The sequence below is a fragment of the Myotis daubentonii genome, chromosome 1, assembly GCF_963259705.1.
Source record: "Myotis daubentonii chromosome 1, mMyoDau2.1, whole genome shotgun sequence".
In the NCBI taxonomy this organism is placed as follows: Eukaryota; Metazoa; Chordata; class Mammalia; order Chiroptera; family Vespertilionidae; genus Myotis; species Myotis daubentonii.
The window spans coordinates 25,283,438-25,305,716 of record NC_081840.1 but is presented as its reverse complement, the minus strand read 5'-3'; the positions used below and the strand labels follow the sequence as shown (position 1 = coordinate 25,305,716).

General features: G+C 45.0%; 1 protein-coding gene across 3 annotated transcripts in view; it reads left to right on the top strand.

Moving 5' to 3' along the window:
• Positions 1–14,589: 14,589 nt before the first annotated feature.
• The window catches only part of TTC9 (tetratricopeptide repeat domain 9), a 35,073-nt gene continuing 27,383 nt past the window's right edge, over positions 14,590–22,279 (top strand). Inside the window, exons 1-2 of one of the 3 annotated variants that reach the window (XM_059691841.1) lie at positions 14,591–15,209; positions 15,486–15,626. In XM_059691841.1, coding sequence (XP_059547824.1) covers positions 14,804–15,209; positions 15,486–15,626 — 547 coding nt within the window. In that variant the 5' untranslated portion in view covers positions 14,591–14,803. Of the gene's footprint in view, positions 15,210–15,485; positions 15,627–22,279 lie in introns of all 3 variants that reach the window. The other 2 variants (XM_059691847.1, XM_059691844.1) reach the window with 2 other exon arrangements.

Here is a 22,279-nt window from a genome sequence, read left to right as displayed (position 1 = left end):
CAGCACAAAGTCAATATACAAAGACTGGGAGAGATGGTTGGTTTTTCAAATGCCCAAATCCCATCGAAAGATTCTATGTCAAAGAAAGAAACAGAAACATGGACCAATCAAGGGATCAAAATAAAACTCCAGAAACGGAGTCTAAAGAAACGCAGGTCTATGAGCTATCTGACAAAGAATTTAAACTGTCATAAAGATGCTCAATGAGCTAAATGAGGACACAAATAGATAACTAACTTAAATCAGGAAAACAATGCATGAACAAAATGCAAATATCGACAAAGGAACCAAACAGAAACTCCAGAGCTTAATTATCTATAATAATAAAAGCATAATATGCTAATTAGACCAGATGTCCTTCTGGACGACCTTTCGGACAAAGCCAGGGCTACGAGGGAAGCCCGGGTCCTGGGTGCCAGAGGGAAGCTGGTGCCAGCAGTCGGGGGAAGGAAGGCCTACTCTTGCACAGATTTCTTGCATTGGGCCTCTGGTACAATAATAATACTGAAAACTTTACTACAGGAGTTCAACATAAAGCCTCATAAGGCAGAAGAAAGAGTAGCACACTTGAAGACAAGTCATTAGAAAGCATTGAGTCACTGGAGTAAAAAGGAAAAAATGAAGAAGAGCAAAGAGAACATAAGGTACTTAATGGGACACTATTAAGAGGACTAATTTAATATACATATTAGGGAGTCACAGACAAAAAGAGAAAGCAAGGGATTGACAGCTTATTTGAAGAAATAATGGCTAAAACTTCCAAAATATGAGGAAAGAAATGGATATACAGATTCAAGAAGCTTAAAAAATTCCAACTAGGATAAATCCAAAGACAATCACATTGAGACACATTAAAGTTAAACTGTATAAAGTCAAAGGTAAAGAGAGAATCTTTAAAGTAGCAACAGAAAAACAATTTCTAACATACATGGAAGCTTCTATAAGATTATTAGTGAATTTCTCAGCATTCTAGTACAGAGTAGCATACTCAAAGTGCTGAAAGGAAAAAAATAAAACACAAATCTACCAACCAAGAATACTGTATTCAGCAAAACTATCCTTTAAAAATTTAAAGAAAAATTAAGATTTTCCCAGATAAACAAAAGCCACTAGAGACTAGACCTTCTCTATAAGAATTACTAAAGAGAGTCTGTCAAGTCACCATTGCAATTAAGGTGATATTCTATTTTAAACTGATAACAACTCCAATATGTCCATCTATTTACCTTTACCAGAGAATTTTATATTTTCATACATTTTCATGTTACAAATGGACATGGACAAATATAGTAACCTGTAACTATTGTAATTTTGGAACATAGAATTTAAATTAAAAAAAACATTAAAAATAATTATAAATCAATGTTAGTGGGTATACATATATAAAAACAAAAAAATTCATGTACTCACAACCTTACATACCAATAGCAGAGTGGATCTCAGCACTTGGCAAAACAGGCTGCTGCTAAGTAGACAGAATTTGAGAGTGAAAAAGTACAGATTAGCTCTAAATAGCTCACCCAACTAACTGAAAAATGGCCATTAGAGATAAATTACATCGAGTCTTTCAGTATCAGGCCTTTAAATATCTCCTAGAAGAAATAACATCTTGAGAAGAACCAAGATGGCGGCATAGGTTAACGCCGGAGTTTGCTGCTTTGAACAACTACTTCAAAAGTGAAACTAAAAGATGGAAGGGACATCACCCAGAACCACAGGAACGCTGGCTGAGTGGAAGTCCTACAACTAGGAGGAAAGAGAAACGCATACGGACACTCAGAGGAGGCGCAGTGCTGAAGCCAAATTCTGAGGTGCGGAGTGTGCGGAGCGGGCTGGCGGCGGAGGGCGCGGTTGGCGTTTTCAATCGGGAGGGAGTCGCAGACTCTGAGCTCCAGATACAGGCGAGTCTTTAGGGACCCAGACTCAAACGGGAGAAGCGGGACTGTCTGGCTTCGGTCAGAGCGAGTGCAGCTTTCTCTCCGAGCTTTGCAGCGGGTGCTGGGACTCAGAGAGGCAGAGCCCCTGGGGACAGGACTGAGGGCAGCCATAACTGCTCTCTCCGGCCCACCCTGTTGATCCTGTGCGACCCGCTCTACCCAAGCCCTGCACAGAGGCATTTGCCCGATAGCCTCAGGCAAAGGCATTTGCCGGATAGCCTCAGGCAAAGGCTAGATTAGCACCTCCCTAGAGGACAGACGTTCTCTCACTGCTGACACAGCTGATTCTCATAGCCACTTGGCCTGGAGGTCAAACCCTCCCTGGGATTAGCTACAACAATCAAGGTTTAACTATAAGACTGCGAACAAAGACCACTAGGGGGTGCACCAAGGAAGCATAACAAAATGCGGAGACAAAGAAACAGGACAAAATTGTCAATGGAAGATATAGAGTTCAGGACCACACTTTTAAGGTCTCTCAAGAACTGTTTAGAAGCCGCCGATAAACTTAATGAGATCTACAAGAAAACTAATGAGACCCTCGATGTTATATTGGGGAACCAACTAGAAATTAAGCATACACGGACTGAAATAACGAATATTATACAGAGTCCCGACAGCAGACTAGAGGAGCGCAAGAATCAAGTCAATGATTTGAAATGCGAGGAAGCAAAAAACACCCAACGGGAAAAGCAAAATGAAAAAAGAATCCAAAAATGCGAGGATAGTGTAAGGAGCCTCTGGGAGAGCTTCAAGCGTACCAACATCAGAATTATAGGGGTGCCAGAAGATGAGCGAGATCAAGAAATTGAAAACCTATTTGAAGAAATAATGACAGAAAACTTCCCCCACCTGGTGAAAGAAATAGACTTACAGGTCCAAGAAGCGCGGAGAACCCCAAACAAAAGGAATCCAAAGAGGACCACACCAAGACACATCATAATTAAAATGCCAAGAGCAAAAGACAAAGAGAGAATCTTAAAAGCAGCAAGAGAAAGAAACCCAGTTACCTACAAGGGAATACCCATACGACTGTCAGCTGATTTCTCAACAGAAACTTTGCAGGCCAGAAGGGAATGGCAAGAAATATTCAAAGTGATGAATACCAAGAACCTACAACCAAGATTACTTTATCCAGCAAAGCTATCATTCAGAATTGAAGGTCAGATAAAGAGCTTCACAGATAAGGAAAAGCTAAAGGAGTTCATCACCACCAAACCAGGATTATATGAAATGCTGAAAGGTATCCTTTAAGAAGAGGAAGAGGAAGAAAAAGGTAAAGATACAAATTATGAACAACAAATATGCATCTATCAACAAGTGAACCTAAGAATCAAGTGAATAAATAATCTGATGAACAGAATGAACTGGTGATTATAATAGAATCAGGGACATAGAAAGGGAATGGACTGACTATTCTTGGGGGGGAAAGGGGTGTGGGAGATTCGGGAAGAGACTGGACAAAAATCGTGCACCTATGGATGAGGACAGTGGGTGGGGAGTGAGGGCGGAGGGTGGGGCGGGAACCAGGAGGAGGGGAGTTATGGGGGGGAAAAAAGAGGAACAAATGTAATAATCTGAACAATAAAGATTTAATTAAAAAAAGAAAAAAAAGAAATAACATTTTAAAATAGTATTTATAACAGGGTCATGACAGGAAACAAACTCTAACTGTAATGGTTCATCTGCAGAGACTTTCAATACAGAGGCTATTTACAAAAGCTTGGGCATGGTTACAGGAACCAAAGAGTGTTGAAGCATCCAGTGACTAGCAAGAGAGGGAAGGCATTGGGCAAAAGGCAGAAATTGTGTTTCCAGGTAGACCGGGGTGGGGGGGGGGCACCCAAGCACAACTATCATAATGACAGGACATAACCACCCCCAAAACCATGGTGCCAACACAGGGAGGGAGTGGTAAAGCAATACATTTCTTGCCCTATACAGTTTGGCTCAGTGGATAGACCGTCAGCCTGCGGACTGAAGGGTCCGGGGTCCGGTCACAGGCACATTCTGGGGTTGCGGGCTTGATCCCCCCAACCCACCCCTCACTTGCAGGAGGCAGCTCATCAATGGTTCCCTGTCATCATTGATGTTTCTACCTCCCTTTCCCTTCCTCTCTGAAATCAATAAAAATACATTAAAAATCTCTCTCTCTCTCTCTCTCTCTCTCTCTCTCTCTCTCTCTCTCTCTCTCTCTCTCTCCCCCCTCCCCAGTCTCATGTTGATGCTTTCCTTGCAGCAAAACTGAGCAGCAGTAACAGGGAAGAAAAGCCTCATTGGTTCAGGGGTCAGTCTCCTGGCTCACAAAACCAGACAGAAAAGGGCAGAAACTAGATGGTGGGAGGTGGCACAGTGTTAGAACACTTCCATATTCTTTAAAGAATCTTAAAGATCATCTAAGACAATCGGTATAAATCCTCTTTATTTCATCCCTAGCAGAAATACCAAAAACGCCATTGGTGGCAAAAGTATGGCCTTTGGATTCAGGCAGGTCCAGTCCCTGCTTCCAAGCTGTGTGACCTTGGGCAATTTACCTAACCTCTGAAAATCTCAGGTTTCTTCTTTGTAATGTGAGCATCATAATAACCTCATGAGGTTGTGGTGAAATTAAATATATATGCAGAGGTGGGGAGACTGACCTCATCCCCAGGGGGAGCTATTGACTTAGTTCAGCATGAAAAATTTGATCACCAGATTCACAGTGCAGTCTGACTTACCAACTAATTGAGTGGCTCACCAAAATATCTTCATTACTACTTAAATATCTAACAACTGAAACCTGGTGAAATATATTCTGATATATCTGTACAAGTACCATATAGCTATATATATATTTTTTAACATATTTTATTGATTTTTTACAGAGAGGAAGGGAGAGAGATAGAGAGTCAGAAACATCGATGAGAGAGAAACATTGATCAGCTGCCTCCTGCACATCCCCCACCGGGGATGTGCCCACAACCCAGGTACATGCCCTTGACCGGAATCGAACCTGGGACCTTTCAGTCCGCAGGCCGACGCTCTATCCACTGAGCCAAACCGGTTTCGGCTAGCTATATTTTTTAAATGTGGAAGTTCTTTATATACAGAAATACAATGATTTTCAAGATAGTACTTATAATTAAAGATGATAGATAGATAGATAGATAGATAGATAGATAGATGATAGATAGATAGACAGACAGACAGATAGATAGATAGATAGATAGATAGATGATAGATAGATAGATAGATAGATAGATAGATAGATAGATAGATAGATAGATAGATGACAATCTCTGGAGTGATGCATAAGAAACAAGTAACAGTAGATGCCATTATGAAAGATTTTGGAGGACTGAGAACAGGGTTAGAAGGCAAGTTTAATTTTTATTTTATACTCTTTCATAGAGAGTACTGTTTGAACTTTTCCCCATGTAAATGTACTGTCTTTTGAAAAACTTCCTTGAGACCAAAAGTCTTTCAAGTTGGTGTCTTATATTCTTTTATTTATTCTATTGATTCCATAATCATTACAAAATGCTTACCAGTACTACCATAGTAGGTGCTGGGGCTACAAAAAGAATAAGACACAATCCCTGCTTTCAAGTAGCTATAATCTAGTTGTAGAGACAGAAAAATAAGCAGATAACCATCATGTAGTGCAATAAGTATGGCCTACCTGATTTTCCTTATTTATTCATTTATTTAATTTTTTGTTTTGTTAATCCTCACCCAAGACTATTTTTCCATTGATTTAGGAGAGGGAAACACAGAGAGAAACATCGATGTAAGAGAAACACATCAATTGCTTGTCTCCTGCATGAGCCCCGACTAGGGCCCAGGGCCTGGGCCAGGGAGCAGCCTGCAACCGAGCGGATTCAAACCCGGGACCCCAGGGAGCAGCCTGCAACCGAGCGGATTCAAACCCGGGACCCCAGGGAGCAGCCTGCAACCGAGCGGATTCAAACCCGGGACCCCAGGGAGCAGCCTGCAACCGAGCGGATTCAAACCCGGGACCCCAGGGAGCAGCCTGCCACCGAGCGGATTCAAACCCGGGACCCTTTGGTGCACAGGTCAATGCTCTATCCACTGAGCCAAACCGGCTAGGGCTGATTTTCCTAATTTAAAATTTGAAGACGTACACATGCCCAATCCCCCTTACACTCTTCCTTTTTTTGTTGTTGCACTTATCACATTCTAACATCCTATATAAGTTATTTATTTATTTTTAATATATTTTTAAATTGATTTCAGAGAGAGGAAAGGAGAGGGGAGATACAGATAGAAACGTCAGTGATGAGAGAGAATCAGCAATCGGCTGCATCCTGTATGCTCCTGCAACCTGGGCATGTGCCCCAACCAGGAATCGAACTGTGACCTCCTGGTTCATGGGTCAATGCTCAACCAAACTTGCAAATGGAGACCAGTAAGAGTTCACAGTAGAAGTGACACTTGTGCTAAATCTTGAAGTAAATCTGGGTGACTTTTGCTGAAAGACCCAATGTTCTAAGAGCAAGCAAATGAGAAATACAGAATGATGAAGCACACAGGGAACCATGAGTCCAAAGGCACAGAGATCTAAGAGACAATATAGCACATATGGAAAACTGAACATATGATAATAATACTGGTTGCTGCTCATTATTTTTGCTGGCTGGGTGTTGAGTTCTTGAAGGTTTATTATACTACTACAGGCCGGGTGCACCAATTCATGCAGCAGTGGGGTCCCTCGGCTTGGCCTGAGAAATCAGGCAGAAACCGGCTCTCTGACATCCCCCAAGGGGCCCCAAAATGCTAGAGGGTGCAGGCCAGGTCAAAGGATTTCACTGGTGCACAATCAGGGCCAGGGAGGGACACAGGAGGTTGGTCAGCTGGAGAGGGATTGAGGGAGGGCTCCAGGGCGTGTCCAGCCAGTCTTACTCAGTCCTGATAGGCCGGACCCCAGCAGCAAGCTAACCTACCAGTCAGAGTGTCTGCCCCCTGGTAGTCAGTGCATGTCACAGCGGGCAGTTGAGTGGCCTTAGCATATCATTAACATATTATGCTTTGATTGGTTGAATGGATGACCAGATGACTGGACACTTAGCATATTAGGCTTTTATTATATAGGATTCTTTCTTTTGTGTCTGTTTAAAATTTTCCATAATACAAAGTTAAGAATAAATTAGTAAGTAAATTGTTTTTTAATCCTCACCCAAGGATATGTGTTATTGGTTTTTAGAGAGCAGAAAAGAGATAGAGATAGAGAGAGATAGGTTGATAGATAGATAGATAGATAGATAGATAGATAGATAGATAGATAGATAGATATGGGGGGATCAACCCACAACCTAGGTATGTGCCCTGACCTGGAATTGAACCCGCAACCTTTTGGTGTACAGGAGGATGCTCCAACCAACTGAGCAACCCAGTCATAGCAAGTAAACTATTTTTTAATGTGTAAAAGAAATTGAAAAATGAATGCTTTCTAGGCAAGGGGAACATGGCTATAATTACCAGCCACATGTAACAGTCAAACCAAGCTGGCAGCAGGTGGAAGGCAAAGAGGGTAAATACCTGAGAAGGATTATATAAGTCAATAGTTTTTCCATTGTAAATGATAACTCAAACTAGATAATGTAAAAAGAAATTCACTAATTCACATATTGGGCAGTCTGAAGGTGTAGCTGGCATTAAAACCTGTTGGATCTAAGAACTTACATGATGCTACCAGAGTTCAGTCTCTCCCTCATATCCTCTCTACCTCTGTTTGGTTTCATTTTTCAGATAGGCCTTCTCCAGGTGGTAAGCAAGATAGTCATTGATAGTCCTCATCTCAAACCCTCCCAACTTAAGGAATTTTTCTCTCCCAATGTCCATATGTAAATCTCATGGAAATTTCTCATCAATCTCTACTTAGGTCATGTGCCCCTCTCTGAACCAATCACTGTGGGGTAGGGAGATGGAATAATATGATTGGCCAAGACTGAAATAATGATAGCAAGTGTGGGGCTGGGGCTCAGACACCATGACTGACAGCTCCACCAGGACCACATGAATTGGGAAAGGAAGAACCCCCTAGGGAAGGAATGCCAACAGATCCAAATAACTGACACCATAGCCCCCATGGAGGGCTACAATTGATATTAGAGACGGGAAGGTTGGGGGGTGCGGAGTCAATTGAGTAATAGGAGAATAGGGTTAAGTAGAGACACCTTATTTTTCTAAATAAGGTCAGACTGAGCTGGACTCTGGAATTATAGAGAAATTTGTTGTTGGGATAGGAGTGAGGGGTAAGATGAATGAAAATATGAATCTCACATTAGCCTCATATGGCTAATGCTACATTTGGGCATGAAATAGTTAAATCATCACTTTTTCAAAGAAGGATGATTGAAAATTGAATAGAGATAAAAACTGGTGATGGAAATTCTGTAATTTTCTAAGGTAAATTGTGAAGTTGAATGCAATAGAAAAACATCCTCAAAATGGCTTTGTTTTGGTTGGCATGTGACCAAATCCTGAACAGCTTAGATTAATATAAAGAGATTCAAATATGTGTCTTTCATATGTTGAAGAAACTGAACTGAAGGAAGAGAAAAGGCAGCACATGCCATCTGTTTAGGAGGTATGCAAGCTCCACAGTGACTTTGAAAAGGGAGGGGGCTTCAGTCTTCTAAGACCAGTTGACCTTGAGAAAGGCAGAGACTCAGAGAAGCAGAAACAAGGTCAGAACCCAGGGCAGACAGAGTCTGAGACCCATAAAGCCAGCAGAAATGCTATGCCTTCTGCTGTGTACTACACCAAGTTCTTTCCATCAAAATAGCTCCATATACATCTTCTCTAAGAAATCTCCCAGTATGTCTTGGCAGTAATGAGTTATTCCCTTAGTGGTATGATCGTCCATAGGATGAATTAATTGGGCTGTAACCAGTGCTTGCCCATGATGAATGAAGGGAGAGGTTTTGGTGACATTGGGCCAAAGGGCCATGAGTCTAGAAACCTACTCTGGCTCAATCATCCTTCTCCTCAGTAAGGTTCATAAGCAAGCAATACATTCAAGAGCCATCAATGGATAAGACATCAAAATACTACTTTATTTTCATCTGAATAGATGCCCAATTTTTAAATGCAGAGTTATCTTGTAAATACAGCCTTGGAGCAAGTAGCCTACAGTAAAGACCCACACGAGCCTCCCCTTCCCCCCACACATCAAAGTCTTCCTGCCCTCTGTCCTGCCACATTTGAACCAGAAATGGAAGCAATAAAAAGTTGCCGAAACCGGTTTGGCTCAGTGGATAGAGCGTTGGCCTGCGGACTGAACGGTCCCAGGTTCGATTCCGGTCAAGGGCATGTACCTGGGTTGCGGGCACTTCCCCAGTGGGGGATGTGCAGGAGGCAGCTGATCGATGTTTCTCTCTCATCGGTGTTTCTGACGCTCTGTCTCTCTCCCTTCCTCTCTGTAAAAAATCAATAAAATATATTTTAAAAAAAAAGTATGCTTGGCGATACATTTGAAGAAGAGAAAACAAGATGGCCAGCTCCCAAGAGGAGGACCTGGCTTAGCATACCTATTCCTGCTGCATAAAGTGCAGGTTCATACCCCTGCCCTTTGAATGTGGACAGATTAATTTCCGGGAATCTGACCACATGTCCTCTCTGGGGTGAGGCAAAGGCCAGGAGGTAAGGGGAGAGATGGAATTTCTTTCATCTAAATCAGGGGTAGAGAACGTCTGGCCCTTGGGGCCATATAAGGCCCACAAAATCATTTGGTCTGGCCCTGCCCAGGCAACCCAAAATTCAATAAATCTAGGAGTTTTTTTAAAAATCATATTTTTATTGATTTCAGAGATAGAAACATCAATGATGAAGGAGAATCACTGATTAGCTTCCTCCCGCATAACTCACACTGGCGACCTGGGTATGTGCCCCAACCGGGAATCAAACTGCAACCTCCTGGTTCCTAGGTCGATGCTAACCATTGAGCCATGCCAGCCAGGCTAGGAGCTTTATTCATAGCAACATACATTTATATTAAGTGAATTACATTAAGCAAATTATGTTATAAGTATCCAATTGGCCCTTGGCAGAAAAGAGGTTCCCCACCCCTGATCTAAATATTTGCTCTTTAAAATGTGGTAGTTTGTTAGAAATGCACACCTTGGGCCCATCCTACATGAATGGAATCGGGAAATTGCATTAATAAGATTGGGATTCATACGTTAAAGTTGGAGAAGCACAGAGTTTCTGAATCCTAAATCCATGCCCAAATTGTCTGTCATTTCAGTCTTTGCTCACTTCCAAAAATAGTAGTCTGCATATGGTCAATAGTTAATGACAGGATACTTGAGAAATTCTTTTTGGCACCTCTTTAATTACATTTGAAGGGAGACAATTTCTGAGACACCAGCACAAATTTATCAATGAGTGGCTTAGACAGAGACAAACATACTAAAAACAAGTAAACAAAACAGTTCTAGACATACCCACACAGCTCTGCTAAGCGGGACAGATGGGCATAGTAAGTCTGCTCTCACTGCATCCCGCCGCCCATAATATTCCCTCCCTTCCTCACTCAAGCTCTCCTTCATCCAAGCTAGTACTAAGCTCTCATGTTGAGCTCTGTTTCATACACCGTTGAGTACCACGTGGATTACATGTCTCTTGCAGCCCTGTCCTCAATCCCAAAATCTAAGCACAAGCTACTGTACTATTAAGCCAGGACGGAACAGGAAATCAAAAGGTAACTTGGCACATCAGTATTTCTCACCTTTAAACAGTTATGGTTGTCATTACCCACATCTTATTTTGGACAGTAGCCAAATCCCATGCCTGGATCTTCGCCCAATATTTGCCTTCAGTAGCTCTTCCTATCTGAGCAGGAAGTTAATGATAAAAACTCAGAGCACCCAAGCCCCAGTGTCTTCTCTTTCTTCTACCTGATACAATACCTTAAAACAAAAAAGGCCAGGGGATGGCAGATATGTCTGCCATAACTTTTTTGACTCTTCATCCGGAGTATATGTGTGTGTGTTTTTTTTTAATATATTTTATTGATTTTTTACAGAGAGGAGGGGAGAGGGATAGAGAGTTAGAAACATCGATGAGAGAGAAACATCGATCAGCTGCCTCTTGCACGCCCCCCACTGGGGATGTGCCCAAAACCAAGGTACATGCCCTTGACCGGAATCGAACCCGGGACCTTTCAGTCCTCAGGCCGACGCTCTATCCGCTGAGCCAAACCAGTTAGGGCTATGTGTGTGTGTTTTAATTGATTTTTTTTTGAGAGAGAGAGAGAGAGAAAGAGTATGGAAAGAGAGGGAGAGAGAGAAAAAACCATCTATGTGGAGACACATCAATGATTGCCTCCCATATGTGCCCCAACCAGGGTTAGAGCCTGAAACCTAGGTATATGCCCTGACTGGGAATCTAAGCCTTGACCCTTCTGTACATGGATGACACTCCAACCTACTGAGCAACACCAACCAGGGCTGCCATAACATTTTTATGGGATCCAATAACGACAGGATTTAATGAGTAATGATTAAACTTACCATCTATTCAGCACTCACAGTGTGCTTCACAAGAATTTTATGAAGTAAGTAGTATCTCCATTTAATGAATGAGGAAATTTGAAGTTTTCATAAGTTGAATAACTTGCCCAGGAAGCAGCAAAGACAGAATTCCAGCCCACACCTATCTGAGCCCAAAACCTCTTAACCACTGAACTATGATACCTCACTGGTCAGAAACTTCTGTGTGAGTAGAGAATCATTTCCTCCTCTGAGGCTAAGGCGAGGATTAAATGAGATTGAAGATGTTGAAGAAATGTCCTATAACATATAAGGTATCATTTAGTACAGTAAGATTGTGTCAAAAGGCCCTCAGTACTCTATAAATGGCAATTATATGTATGAAAAATGTCCAGTCTTATAATTAAAGAGATCCCAGTTCATTCAATATAGAGTTCTCATTTATTAGGTTAGAAAAAAATTTTTTTTTAAGTTTAACTCTCAATGTTGGCAAGGATGTTGTGAAACTAGTACATTGCTGGTGGAAGCACAAATTACTACACCCTTTCTGAAATGGAAACTGACAATATGCTTCAAGACATTTTTTTAGAAATTGACATCAGAATTTCTTATAAAGAAAAGTAAATTACGACAAAAACTTAAGTATAAATATAATTAAGGGTATAGATTCTGAGCTGCTATTGAAAATGGTGTGGCTAGGTGGTTGAGGGCGGACCCAGGTATCGAGAAGTCACTACTAATTCTATTTATTCCCAGTCAGGGCACATACCTGGGTTTCAGGCTTGATCCCCCCACTAGGGGGCGTGCGAGAGGCAGTTGATCAATGATTCTCTCTCAACATTGATGCTTCTATCTCCCACTCCCTTCCTCTCTCTGAAATCAATGAAAAAATATATATATTTTAAAATGGGGATAATAATAGTGCCTGTTTCACTGGGTTGTTATGAGAATTACATGGATTACTATATGTAAAGTGCTTAACCTAGTGCCTGGCACAAAGTAAGCACTATGTGGAAATCTATTATTTTTATCATCACAGTATTCAATATGATAGCAAATGGTTAAGTACACTAACACAGACATAAAATGAATATTATAAAGCCATTAGAATGAGGCTATAAAAGACTTATCACATATAATGTAAAGTAATAAAGAGCAGAGCATTGTATATATTGTCTCATACCTTGGAAGTGCCCGGATAGCTCAGTCGGTAGAGCATGAGACTCTTAATATTGTCTCATACCATTCATGTTTGTTAAAAGAGGACTTGGTACAAATATAGATGTATAGAAAGCAACCCATAGAGATTACATCAAAATATTAACAACGAATATATCTGAGTGACAGTGTAAGGTTGGGGGTTTTATCTGCTTCTCTACTTGGCAAATCCTTTAGAGTGGTGCTTCTCACACTCATATAGGCATAGGCATCACCTGGTGATCTTGTGAAAACGCAGATTCTGGGTCAGTAGGTCTGGGTTTTTAGAGATTCTGCATCGCTAACAGGCCTCTGGGTGGTGCTGATTCTACTTGTCCAAGGCCTACACTCTGAGTAGTAAGGTTTTGGAGCAGGGGTTCTCAAACTTGTGTGTGCGTCTGAACCAGCCAGAGGGTTGTGAAAGGACAGGTGCTGGACCCTGCCCCTAGAGGTTCAGATTTTAATTGAGCTGGAGCACGACCCTAGAATGTACATTTCTTACAGATTTCCAGGTGACACTGATGCTGCAGGTGTGGAAACCATGCTTTGAAAACCACTGCCATATGTATATATATTTATTCACCATAAAGAAGTGGGGAAATACTAAAAAAAAAAAAAAAAATTAAAAAAAAAAAAAAAGTCAGGCTTCTCCATTGCTTACAAAATAAAATCCACGCTCTTCATCCAAATGCCTCCATAATTTAACCCAATCACTTCTCATTACTTCTGTGTAGGCCACTACTGCCTTAAACACACTCGAGATTTCAAGCATCATTATTTCTGCTCTATTTTCTCACTCTGGCTGACGTGTCACTTCCTTCTGTTTCCTCATGCCCAAGTTCTACTCCCCACCCCTCAAAGCCCTCCAATGCCATTCCTCCAGAAAGTCTGCAGATCCACCACTGCTTAAAGGGCCACCTCTCTCCCCTCCTCCGCGCGGCACGGCACCTTCTGCCCTTCCCAGGTAATATTTACCCACCTTTATCTGGGGGAGTGACTCTCAGGGTGGGCGGGGTCCCCCTCCCCAGGAGACTGGGAGTTAACTTGAGAGCAGGGCAGTCACTGGCCTATCTTCGTCTGCCGCTGGGTCTCCACAAATCCCTGCGGTCGGCCGACCTGCGGGGCTGACCTGAGAATGAATGAAGGAAGAAATGGCCTCCTGCGGAGGGGCGCGGAACTGTCCGGGAAATGGAAGCTAGACCGGCCGCCGCCAAGCCTGCTGACCGACAGTAACAGGTGTTTTCCATCTCGGTGTCCGTGACTCAGGCGGCACAGCTGCCCGCAGACCACGGTGTGGGCGCACGGCGGCTTCTGGAGCACAACGCCCCGCACGCTGCGTGCGCTGTGCCCTGGGCGCTCCGGCGGCCGCGGCGCGGAGACACACCTCGGCTGCACCCGGCTCCGCACAAAAAAGGCGCTGCCACCTTAAAATGGGACTGCCTTACCGAAAAGAACAGCTATGGCTTGTGCCTATGCCCCTTACTCCTCGCCGCACCTCTGTTTTTAGTTTCTAAGAAATCTATTGAGGGTGAGTCTGCACGCGTGTCGTCGCTGGCGTCCCCCCTCCCTGCACACCTACACACACACGCACACGCACACACACACGCACACGCACGCACACACACACTCCTTCCCCCTTTCGTCCCTTTCAGACCCGGCGCGTCTCAGAGGACTGGATTGAATGGGAAAGAGCGGGGCCGTCTTTGTCATTAATCCTCCCCTCTTTCGGGCGAGCCAAGCTTCTTCCGGGTCAGCGACGATCCCCGCCACCCCAATCAGGCCCGCAGCCCCCCAAAACGCTAGCCCCAGAGGGCGCGAGGGCCAGGTCCTCACCCCCCGCAGGTTGCGGGAGGGGAGGAGGGCCAGCAGCCGGGCGGGCGGCGCGCGAGTGGGGGAGGGAGGGAGGGGAGGGAGGGTGGGAGGGGAAGGCAATCCGAGGAGGAGGAGGAGTGGGAGGAGGAGGAGGAGGAGGAGGAGGAGGAGGAGGAGGAGGAGAGCGCAGCTTCCCGCAGCTGGCGAGGAGAATGGGAGTGCGGGACGACAGACCGCCGCGGGGTGTCAAGGCCGCGGCCAAGCTCGCCCGACGCGGGGCAGGCGCCCGCCGCTTTTAAACCCGGGAGGGCGCGGCGGCGGCGGGCTGATCGCGGCGCGCGCGCGGTGCCGGGCGGCGTCCGAATGGAGAGGAAGGGCTCGGCGGCCGGGACCAAAGGGAACCCGAGCCCGCCGGGGGCCGGCGAGGTGCAGCGGCCGCCGCCGCCGCTGTGCGTGCCGGGCGGCGGCGGAGGGGCTCCGGCGCGGGGCCAGGCTGGGGCGGCGGCCGAGCCCGCCGAGTCCATCCGGCGCGCGTACGAGTTCAAGAGCCAAGGCTCGCAGTGCTACAAGGACAAGAAATTCCGCGAAGCCATCGGCAAGTACCACCGGGCGCTGCTGGAGCTGAAGGGGCTGCTGCCCGCCCCCGGGGAGCGAGAGCGGGACTCGCGCGCGGCCTCTCCGGCCGGGGCCCCCAACCCCGGCCGCCTCTCGGAGGAGCAGAGCAGGACGGTGGAAGCCATCGAGATCGACTGCTACAACAGCCTGGCAGGTGAGCCGCGCCGCCCGCGCCGCGCACGCAACCCCTCCTCCCGGCCTCCCGGCCTCCCGCCCGCCGCGGGCCCCCATTCCGCAGCCCGGGCCTGGGGTGCAGCGGACCACTGCGGCGCCCCGCGATGCACACTCCCCCGCTGGGACCGTGCTGCTCTGGGAGGGGGGCGCTTTGGGAAAAGTGTGACTTTTAGCATTATACCTTCCAAAACTCATTGTCATCCCGCGTCCCTTCCCCCGCACCCATCGTAAATCGCGCCTATAAATAACTGGACAGAGACAGAAGGGATCCCAGCTGGCCTGGCGGCGGCTGCTGCTACTATCACTCCCCAGCAGACGTGGGTCCGATGCGGGCAGCAGCGCCAGGGTGGGCCACCCGCGCCCACGATACGCCCAGCGACCCCGTTCTCTCTCGCAGGTACCATTGGCGCCAGAGTTGGCCCTCATTCACCTCCTCCCCAAATAACCGCATCCCTCTGGCTGAGGCCCTTCCCCAAGTTCACTTGGCCCCAGTAGCAAAGGCAGTAGCAGCGAAGGGAAGTTTGCCAAGATGCCTTCAACGTCTTGCGCAAAATGGATTCCAAGATGCCACTTTCTTCTCTGGGAGCCCTGCTGGGGCCCGGTTGCCAGGTGAAGAGGGTGGTCTCTAAGGGAGCCTAGTTCCAGGTGGGGCTGGGCTGGGCTACATTCTCGCTCTCCTCCCTCCCTCCCGCCTCCTCACTCCGTGTAGTGTTGGTCCGCACACCAGCTGGCTGCTAGGTGTGCAAAGGAAGTCCTTCTCCTGGGATGAGAAGGTGAGGTATGCATTCCCCAGTTCCCTTTGGGGATTGTGGGCCAAGTCAAGCATTATTGAAACATGTAACTTTGGCACAGGAAAATTTAAAGTCTCTAAAAATTAGGGAAGAGACTGGGTCTTTCCAGGGCCATCCTCTTAGAAGGTGGGAGATGCTGAGAGAGGCAGTGGCCTTACATGTTAGACACATTTTCTCCTCTTCTCCCTCCCCATTTGGTGGGATTTTGGCATGGCCCAGCTCCTCTGACCAAACAAAAGTCCGTTAACCCTTGAAATTGCCTAAATTAGCTACAGACATTGGAGCTGAGTAGGGCGGGGAGAGGGACTAGGTGTGGCTGGGGATGTTGCTGGAGTCCAGGCAGTTGGGGCATGAAAAAATATATATTGATAATCCTGCTCTGTTCCTGAGTGCAGATCGGCTGTTCCCTTTGAGGTTTCTAGTGCCAGCCTGCCTTCCCATAATGCCATGTCCACTATTATCTTTCATCAGGCAAAACCCAGGCACTTTGAAAATCGTAGTTTACAAACTTAATTAAAAGCAATAGCAGCAGCAGTTGTAGAAATGGTGGTGCTGATAGCAGTTCTAGTAAAAACAGCAGCAGATGAAGTAGTCGTATAGCAAAGATGGAATATGTCCATCCCTCATAAGGTACAGCACGATTCCCTGTATTTCCTGTAAGTCTCTGGCATGCTTCTTACTGCCTGATGAATAGTTAAAGGGCAGAGTGGCTGTGGGTGGAGGAAGAGGCAGTCTGGATCACTAATGCAGTGATTTCAGAGTGGTAATGGAGTCATATTTGGTATTATCCATGGGCATTCTGGGGTTGCCCCTCACCCCATACTTTTGGCTGCTGGCCTGTGGCTAGCACTGCCCATCGCCCAGCCCAGAAGTGGTGGTTATATTTCCATGGTGAGACCAAAGATGTGTCTGTCCTTGGTCAGGCCAGCCCAGTCAGGGCGTGGTTAAGATCTGGACAGCTCCTCCCCTTCTACCCTTATTCCACATACACTTTGGAAAACTTCAGTGTGTTATGGGTAGGGGTGGAGGTGGAAGAGCTGTCCACTCTGCTGCCTTCTCCAGTTCTTACCACTAATAATTTGTGTGCACTATCCTGGGCTCTCTACATACATAGTCTTTTTAAATCCTTAAAATAACTCAATAAAAGAAATATGAGCATCGGTTAGCAGAGAAAAAAACCTCTGCAGTTCTATAGCCATGTAATTCCAAATCTATGTTCTTGTCATCACACCCTGCTGGACAAAATCAGCATCCTCTAGTCTAGACTCTCTCTCCCTGGAGTCCAGGCTCAGATAGACTCTGGAGCCCTTACACTCGGAAAATTCTGTTGGGAGCTCTTAGCCCTGATAACCAGGAGAAAGAAATACAGTATCTTGATTCACAGTTCTGACAGGGCTATTTCCAAATATTGACAAGTTTCACATAAAAGAGCAGTCTTGTCAAAGCCAAAATAGATATCCTGTATAGAAAATTCAGCTGAGAGAAAGGATCCACACAGAAGTCACCTGGAGAAGTAGAAGCCTGATGGTAGAAGCCTTTGGACAGTGCATAGCATCAGTTACTACTATTGCAGAAATCCTGGCAAACAGAAACGTGTCCTTTCTTGTTGGATTACAAAAGTAATACCTACCTACAAAATGTACTGTCTTTTAGAAAATACCAAAAAGTTTAAGGAAGAAAATAGAAAAGTCCCTTTAACCCCACCACCTAAAGGAATCCATTGTGATATAGTTCCTTCCTCTATTTTTTTTCTATACATACATGTAAACTGTTTATAAACAAAGGACCTCCGGTATCCTGCTTTTATTTCCACTTACCATATGTCCGAAGCACTTTACATCTCATTAAAACATGTTCATGAAGATTCTTTTAAATGGTGACATACATTTTTTTAAATGTGTATTTACAGTTATTTAATGGAAAGGGGAGGAACGATTATCGCTGTTTTTCTTGTTAGAGTCAGAGCAATGCAGTGTGGCCTGTAAGATGCCCTTTCTCTCTTGTGTCTGCCAAAAGGAAGCAGACAGCTACTGCAAGTTTGTTCTGGCAAAAAGGGGAACCGACTTTTCCATCGGGGCTGCAGTGGCAGCTGAGGAGCCCAGCAGGCTCCCGGCGGGAGCAGTCTGAAGGTGTTCTCTCAAGGATCCATCCTCCTCTACACAGCGGGGCATAGAGGGAGAGGTTTGGGGGTTAGAAGGAATTTGGACTAGCCCAGAAGTACCTGCAGGTATAGGCCGTGTTGCTAAGGGTATCACAGCCCTAAACAAAAGGCTGTTGTGAGGCTTCTGGAGGAAACTAGGTTCAGTGGAGTCTTGTACTCTGCATGGAAGGCTCCAAGACAATAACAAGGGGGCAGCTAGGAGAAAATCCATTTGGGTGACTTCAAGGGACCACATGAAGGGGGTGCAGGCAATTTGCAAAGTGCTCATAGTTGTAGTTTCTTCTGGATTGGCGTTTCTTCTGATTAGTAGGGATCTGGCCAATGGTACAAGATGCCAGGACTTGGTTATTCTATTCTCTAAGAAATTCAAGGAAAGAGATGGGAAGCATCTTGTTCCTTAAGAATTCTAATGCCTTTGAGACAATGGTTAGAAAAGACTTCCTCACTTGCCTGGGGCAATTTAGGAATCCAGCCTTTACCAAGGCTGCAAAGGAAGCATGTATTGGCCTGTTGATCAACTCCGCTTGACCTTCAACAAAACAGGACTCGCCCAGGGCCTTGGAATATTCTGTGCAGAACCTCTTGAAGGGCAGAGCCTTTTGCTCTACATCTGTTCCTGTGGGACTGCTGTGGCCTCAGCTGGGGTGTGATCAAAGGTTGCAGCACATAATGACTTTGTTGGTATTTTCAAATGATGTTTGAGACTGAAATACCAGTGGTGATTGGTGCAGACAGGCCACGGCATTGGATCTAAAGACAAGATGGGAGTCAGCTTAGGCCTCTGTCCATGGCATACACTGTGACTTTGGGTAAGCCCCTACTGTGTCATTTTACCTCCATTTTCCCATTGCAGTGGTTCTCAACCTTCCTAATGCTGCGACCCTTTAATACAGTTCCTCATGTTGTGGTGACCCCCAATTTCATTGTTACAAATTGAACATAATTAAAGCATAGTGATTAATCACAAAAACAATATGTAATTATATATGTGTTTTCCGATGGTCTTAGGCGACCCCCGTGAAAGGGTCGTTCGGCCCCCAAAGGGGTCGCGACCCACAGGTTGAGAACCACTGATTTAGAGCTATGTTTGGGAGAGATTTTTTTTTAGTTTATTGTCCCAAAGGGGAAAATAATCTCCATTGGTCCCAACTGAAGCCCAGAACAGGGTCTAGAGAAGTCACACTGGGAAAAGGCCTTGGGTGGAAACCAGTTTTATCAGTGCTTATGGATATGACTTAAAGCCATGGGACCAGGGCCAGTTACATAATTTGTGGGGCCCAGTGCAGACTGGAATTGTGGGGCTCCTTGTTCAAAAGGCAGGGGAGAGATGTCATTAAAGTTCTTAAAAGGTAAAGCTTTTTTCTTTCTCTCATGCTGTCTCTCTCCCGTGGCTTGACATGGTGTTTTTATTTGCTATTTAATGTCAATATAAGAATATTAAAAATTTAAATTATTGGCATGCAGTTTAATGTTCATCTTTATACTGTGCAATGCCACTTTTAAATGGATATACAAGAGCACGTAATTTGTATATGGAATCATATAAATTACACATTTCACATTTTGTAGCTTATATATGCATATTATTCTTATTGAAACAGTGGAAATGCTGATAAAACAAACTCAGCTGTTTTTATTTCACTTCTTTATATGCATACTTTATGTACACACTTTCTGTCATGCTTGGCTTTCTGTTGAGTAAAAAAAGGAAAAGGAACTATAGTTTACCCTGGCTCTTTCTTCCTATGTCATCATTTTCAGCCTGAGTGGTTGGCTAATACAGGGAAGTGACATAAGTAGAAAAGGCTATGACAACACTATTGCTTTCTTTCTGCATTTGAAGCAATTTCTGGATTGAATGGAAAGCCTAATTTCTTGGGGCTGTCAGCATCTCTGCTTGCATATAGAGCTAAAACTCTTACCGTGTGCTCGAGTTGGGTCCTTCTAAACTGTCATGCATTGTGAATCCATTGGAATTCTGTGCTCATTGGGCATCGTGATTGCTATATGCAAATAGGGCTGCAAAGAATGACGTGCTTATCTCTTTTGCTCATGTTTATGCTCCATCGTCCCATCAGACTTCACTTACAAAACACAATTTCAAAGATAAAGTTATTAAGAATTTTAACAAGGCAACAGCAGAGCATTAAGTCAAATACAGGGCCCTTCTGTGTATGAGTCTTATGTGACTATATAAGTCGCCCACCCTTGAAGGGGCACTAGATGACTAGGTGGATGCAACTAAAGTGGGCACAATTAGATACAGACTTTGAGGCAGACAAAGGGTGTTTAATAGAAATTGTTGTGGAACCAACGAACCAAGCAAAAAGATAGGTGAATTACAAATGCAAGAACTCAGTGGTAAAAAGGGGGTCAAGAGCTTGAGACAAGAGGTAACCTGGTAGCCAGAAGATGAGTTGTTGGGGTAAGAATTGGTCAAAGGAAGAGGAAAGAAGGGCTTTATGCTAAGATGCTCAGGCAGTATCTTGCCATCTGGATGGGAGAACCTGACTGGCCAAATCACTGTTAACCTGAAGCTGTTTGTTGGGCAGCACCTTGACCAATAAATCTTTAAGACTGTGAGTGTAGCTTCTAAGACCATCTTTCAAAAAAGGATGTGAGAATTGAAACTTGTAGAATGCTTTCAAGGAAAGAACATTCTGAATGTAGACTTTGGGCAGAGTTTCTAAAGTGGATTCTGAAGCTCCTTGGTTTACATCCAAGGGAAATGAAAACTCGTTAGGACATAATGAAGTCAGAGACTCTGTAGCCAAATACATGGGAGTGCCCCATCCAAGGCAAGGGGATTCGGCAGCAGCACAGACAGGAAGGCCAAGATGATCTCTCCTTCCAGCTGTTTTCTTTCACCGCCAGGCTATGCCTACTCCACGCAAATAGGATGAAAACCAAATGTTTCAACAAACCAATCAGCAATTTCCTAATTAACATAGAGGAAGCATAACTTGATGAACCGGGACTTGAACTACAAGTTCTGGCTCTACTATGCTGGGTGCCTTGGCATTTAACCTTTTGGGCCATGGTTTTCTGATTTATGAAAAACCTAGGGTTGGATTCCAGGTTCTCAAGGGTCCTTTCCGGCTCTTAAAAGAAAATTTCTCTCTAGATGTGAAGGCAGTCTGGCAGCGACATCTGTCACCCCGTTGATCACCAGGGTTGATTAGGCTGATCTGGGTGTCACCTTCCTCACTGCTCCATGTACATCCCTCCTGACACTACACACTAGGTCAAAGAGGAAGACCTTCCCAACTAGAGGAGGATCGCTCTTCAGTCAAGGGTATACAAGTAGCCGCACTCCCCTGCTAGAACCTCTAAACTAGCTCTCAGGGTCCATTTGTAGAACACATGGTAGTCAAACTTCCAAGGCTCCAGACACATCCACATGAGGCACTGCCTGTGGCCGTCTGCCATTCTTTATGAACATTGTGGCCCTTAACACAGAAAGGGGTAGTTCTGTGTGTGCAATATAGACCAGTCTCCAAAATCAGTTATTACATGGAAAGGCAGAAATACAGAACAGCATTTACTAGTAATATGATTCACTTGTGTAAAAATAAATAAATAAATGACATAAACTAGCAGATGAATATATGATAGTATAGTGTTTGCATTCAAGATTATCTGAGCAGTCCCCTCGGCGGTCCCCTGGATCTATCTCTCGCTTCAATAGTGTTTGGATGGAACAGGGACACTCCTTCTGCCAGCTTCCTACCACCCTACAACCTCTTTTCCAGTCACCACCTTTAGAACCTTCTCAACCATCCTCAGCCTCTGAGACCAGCCAACACTATTTTTTTTTAGTTTAACTCCTTATTGCCAACCATGAGCTCCCAAATTTGTCAGGATTATTCCATTGGGGTGAAGGCTGCGGTCAGCCATCTGGTAAACCTGCTTCTGTGAGCCTCCTGCACCTACCTTTCTCGGGGCTTCTGTTTCCACTGTGGCGATGTGGCTCTGGAGGGCCTGGACCACCTCGTCCTCAAGAAGGCAGAGAAGAAGCCCGAGGGCACCAAGTGTCTCTTAAGGATGCAAAACCAGCTCTGTGTCCACATTCTCTTTTAGGACGAGCTGAAGCCTTCC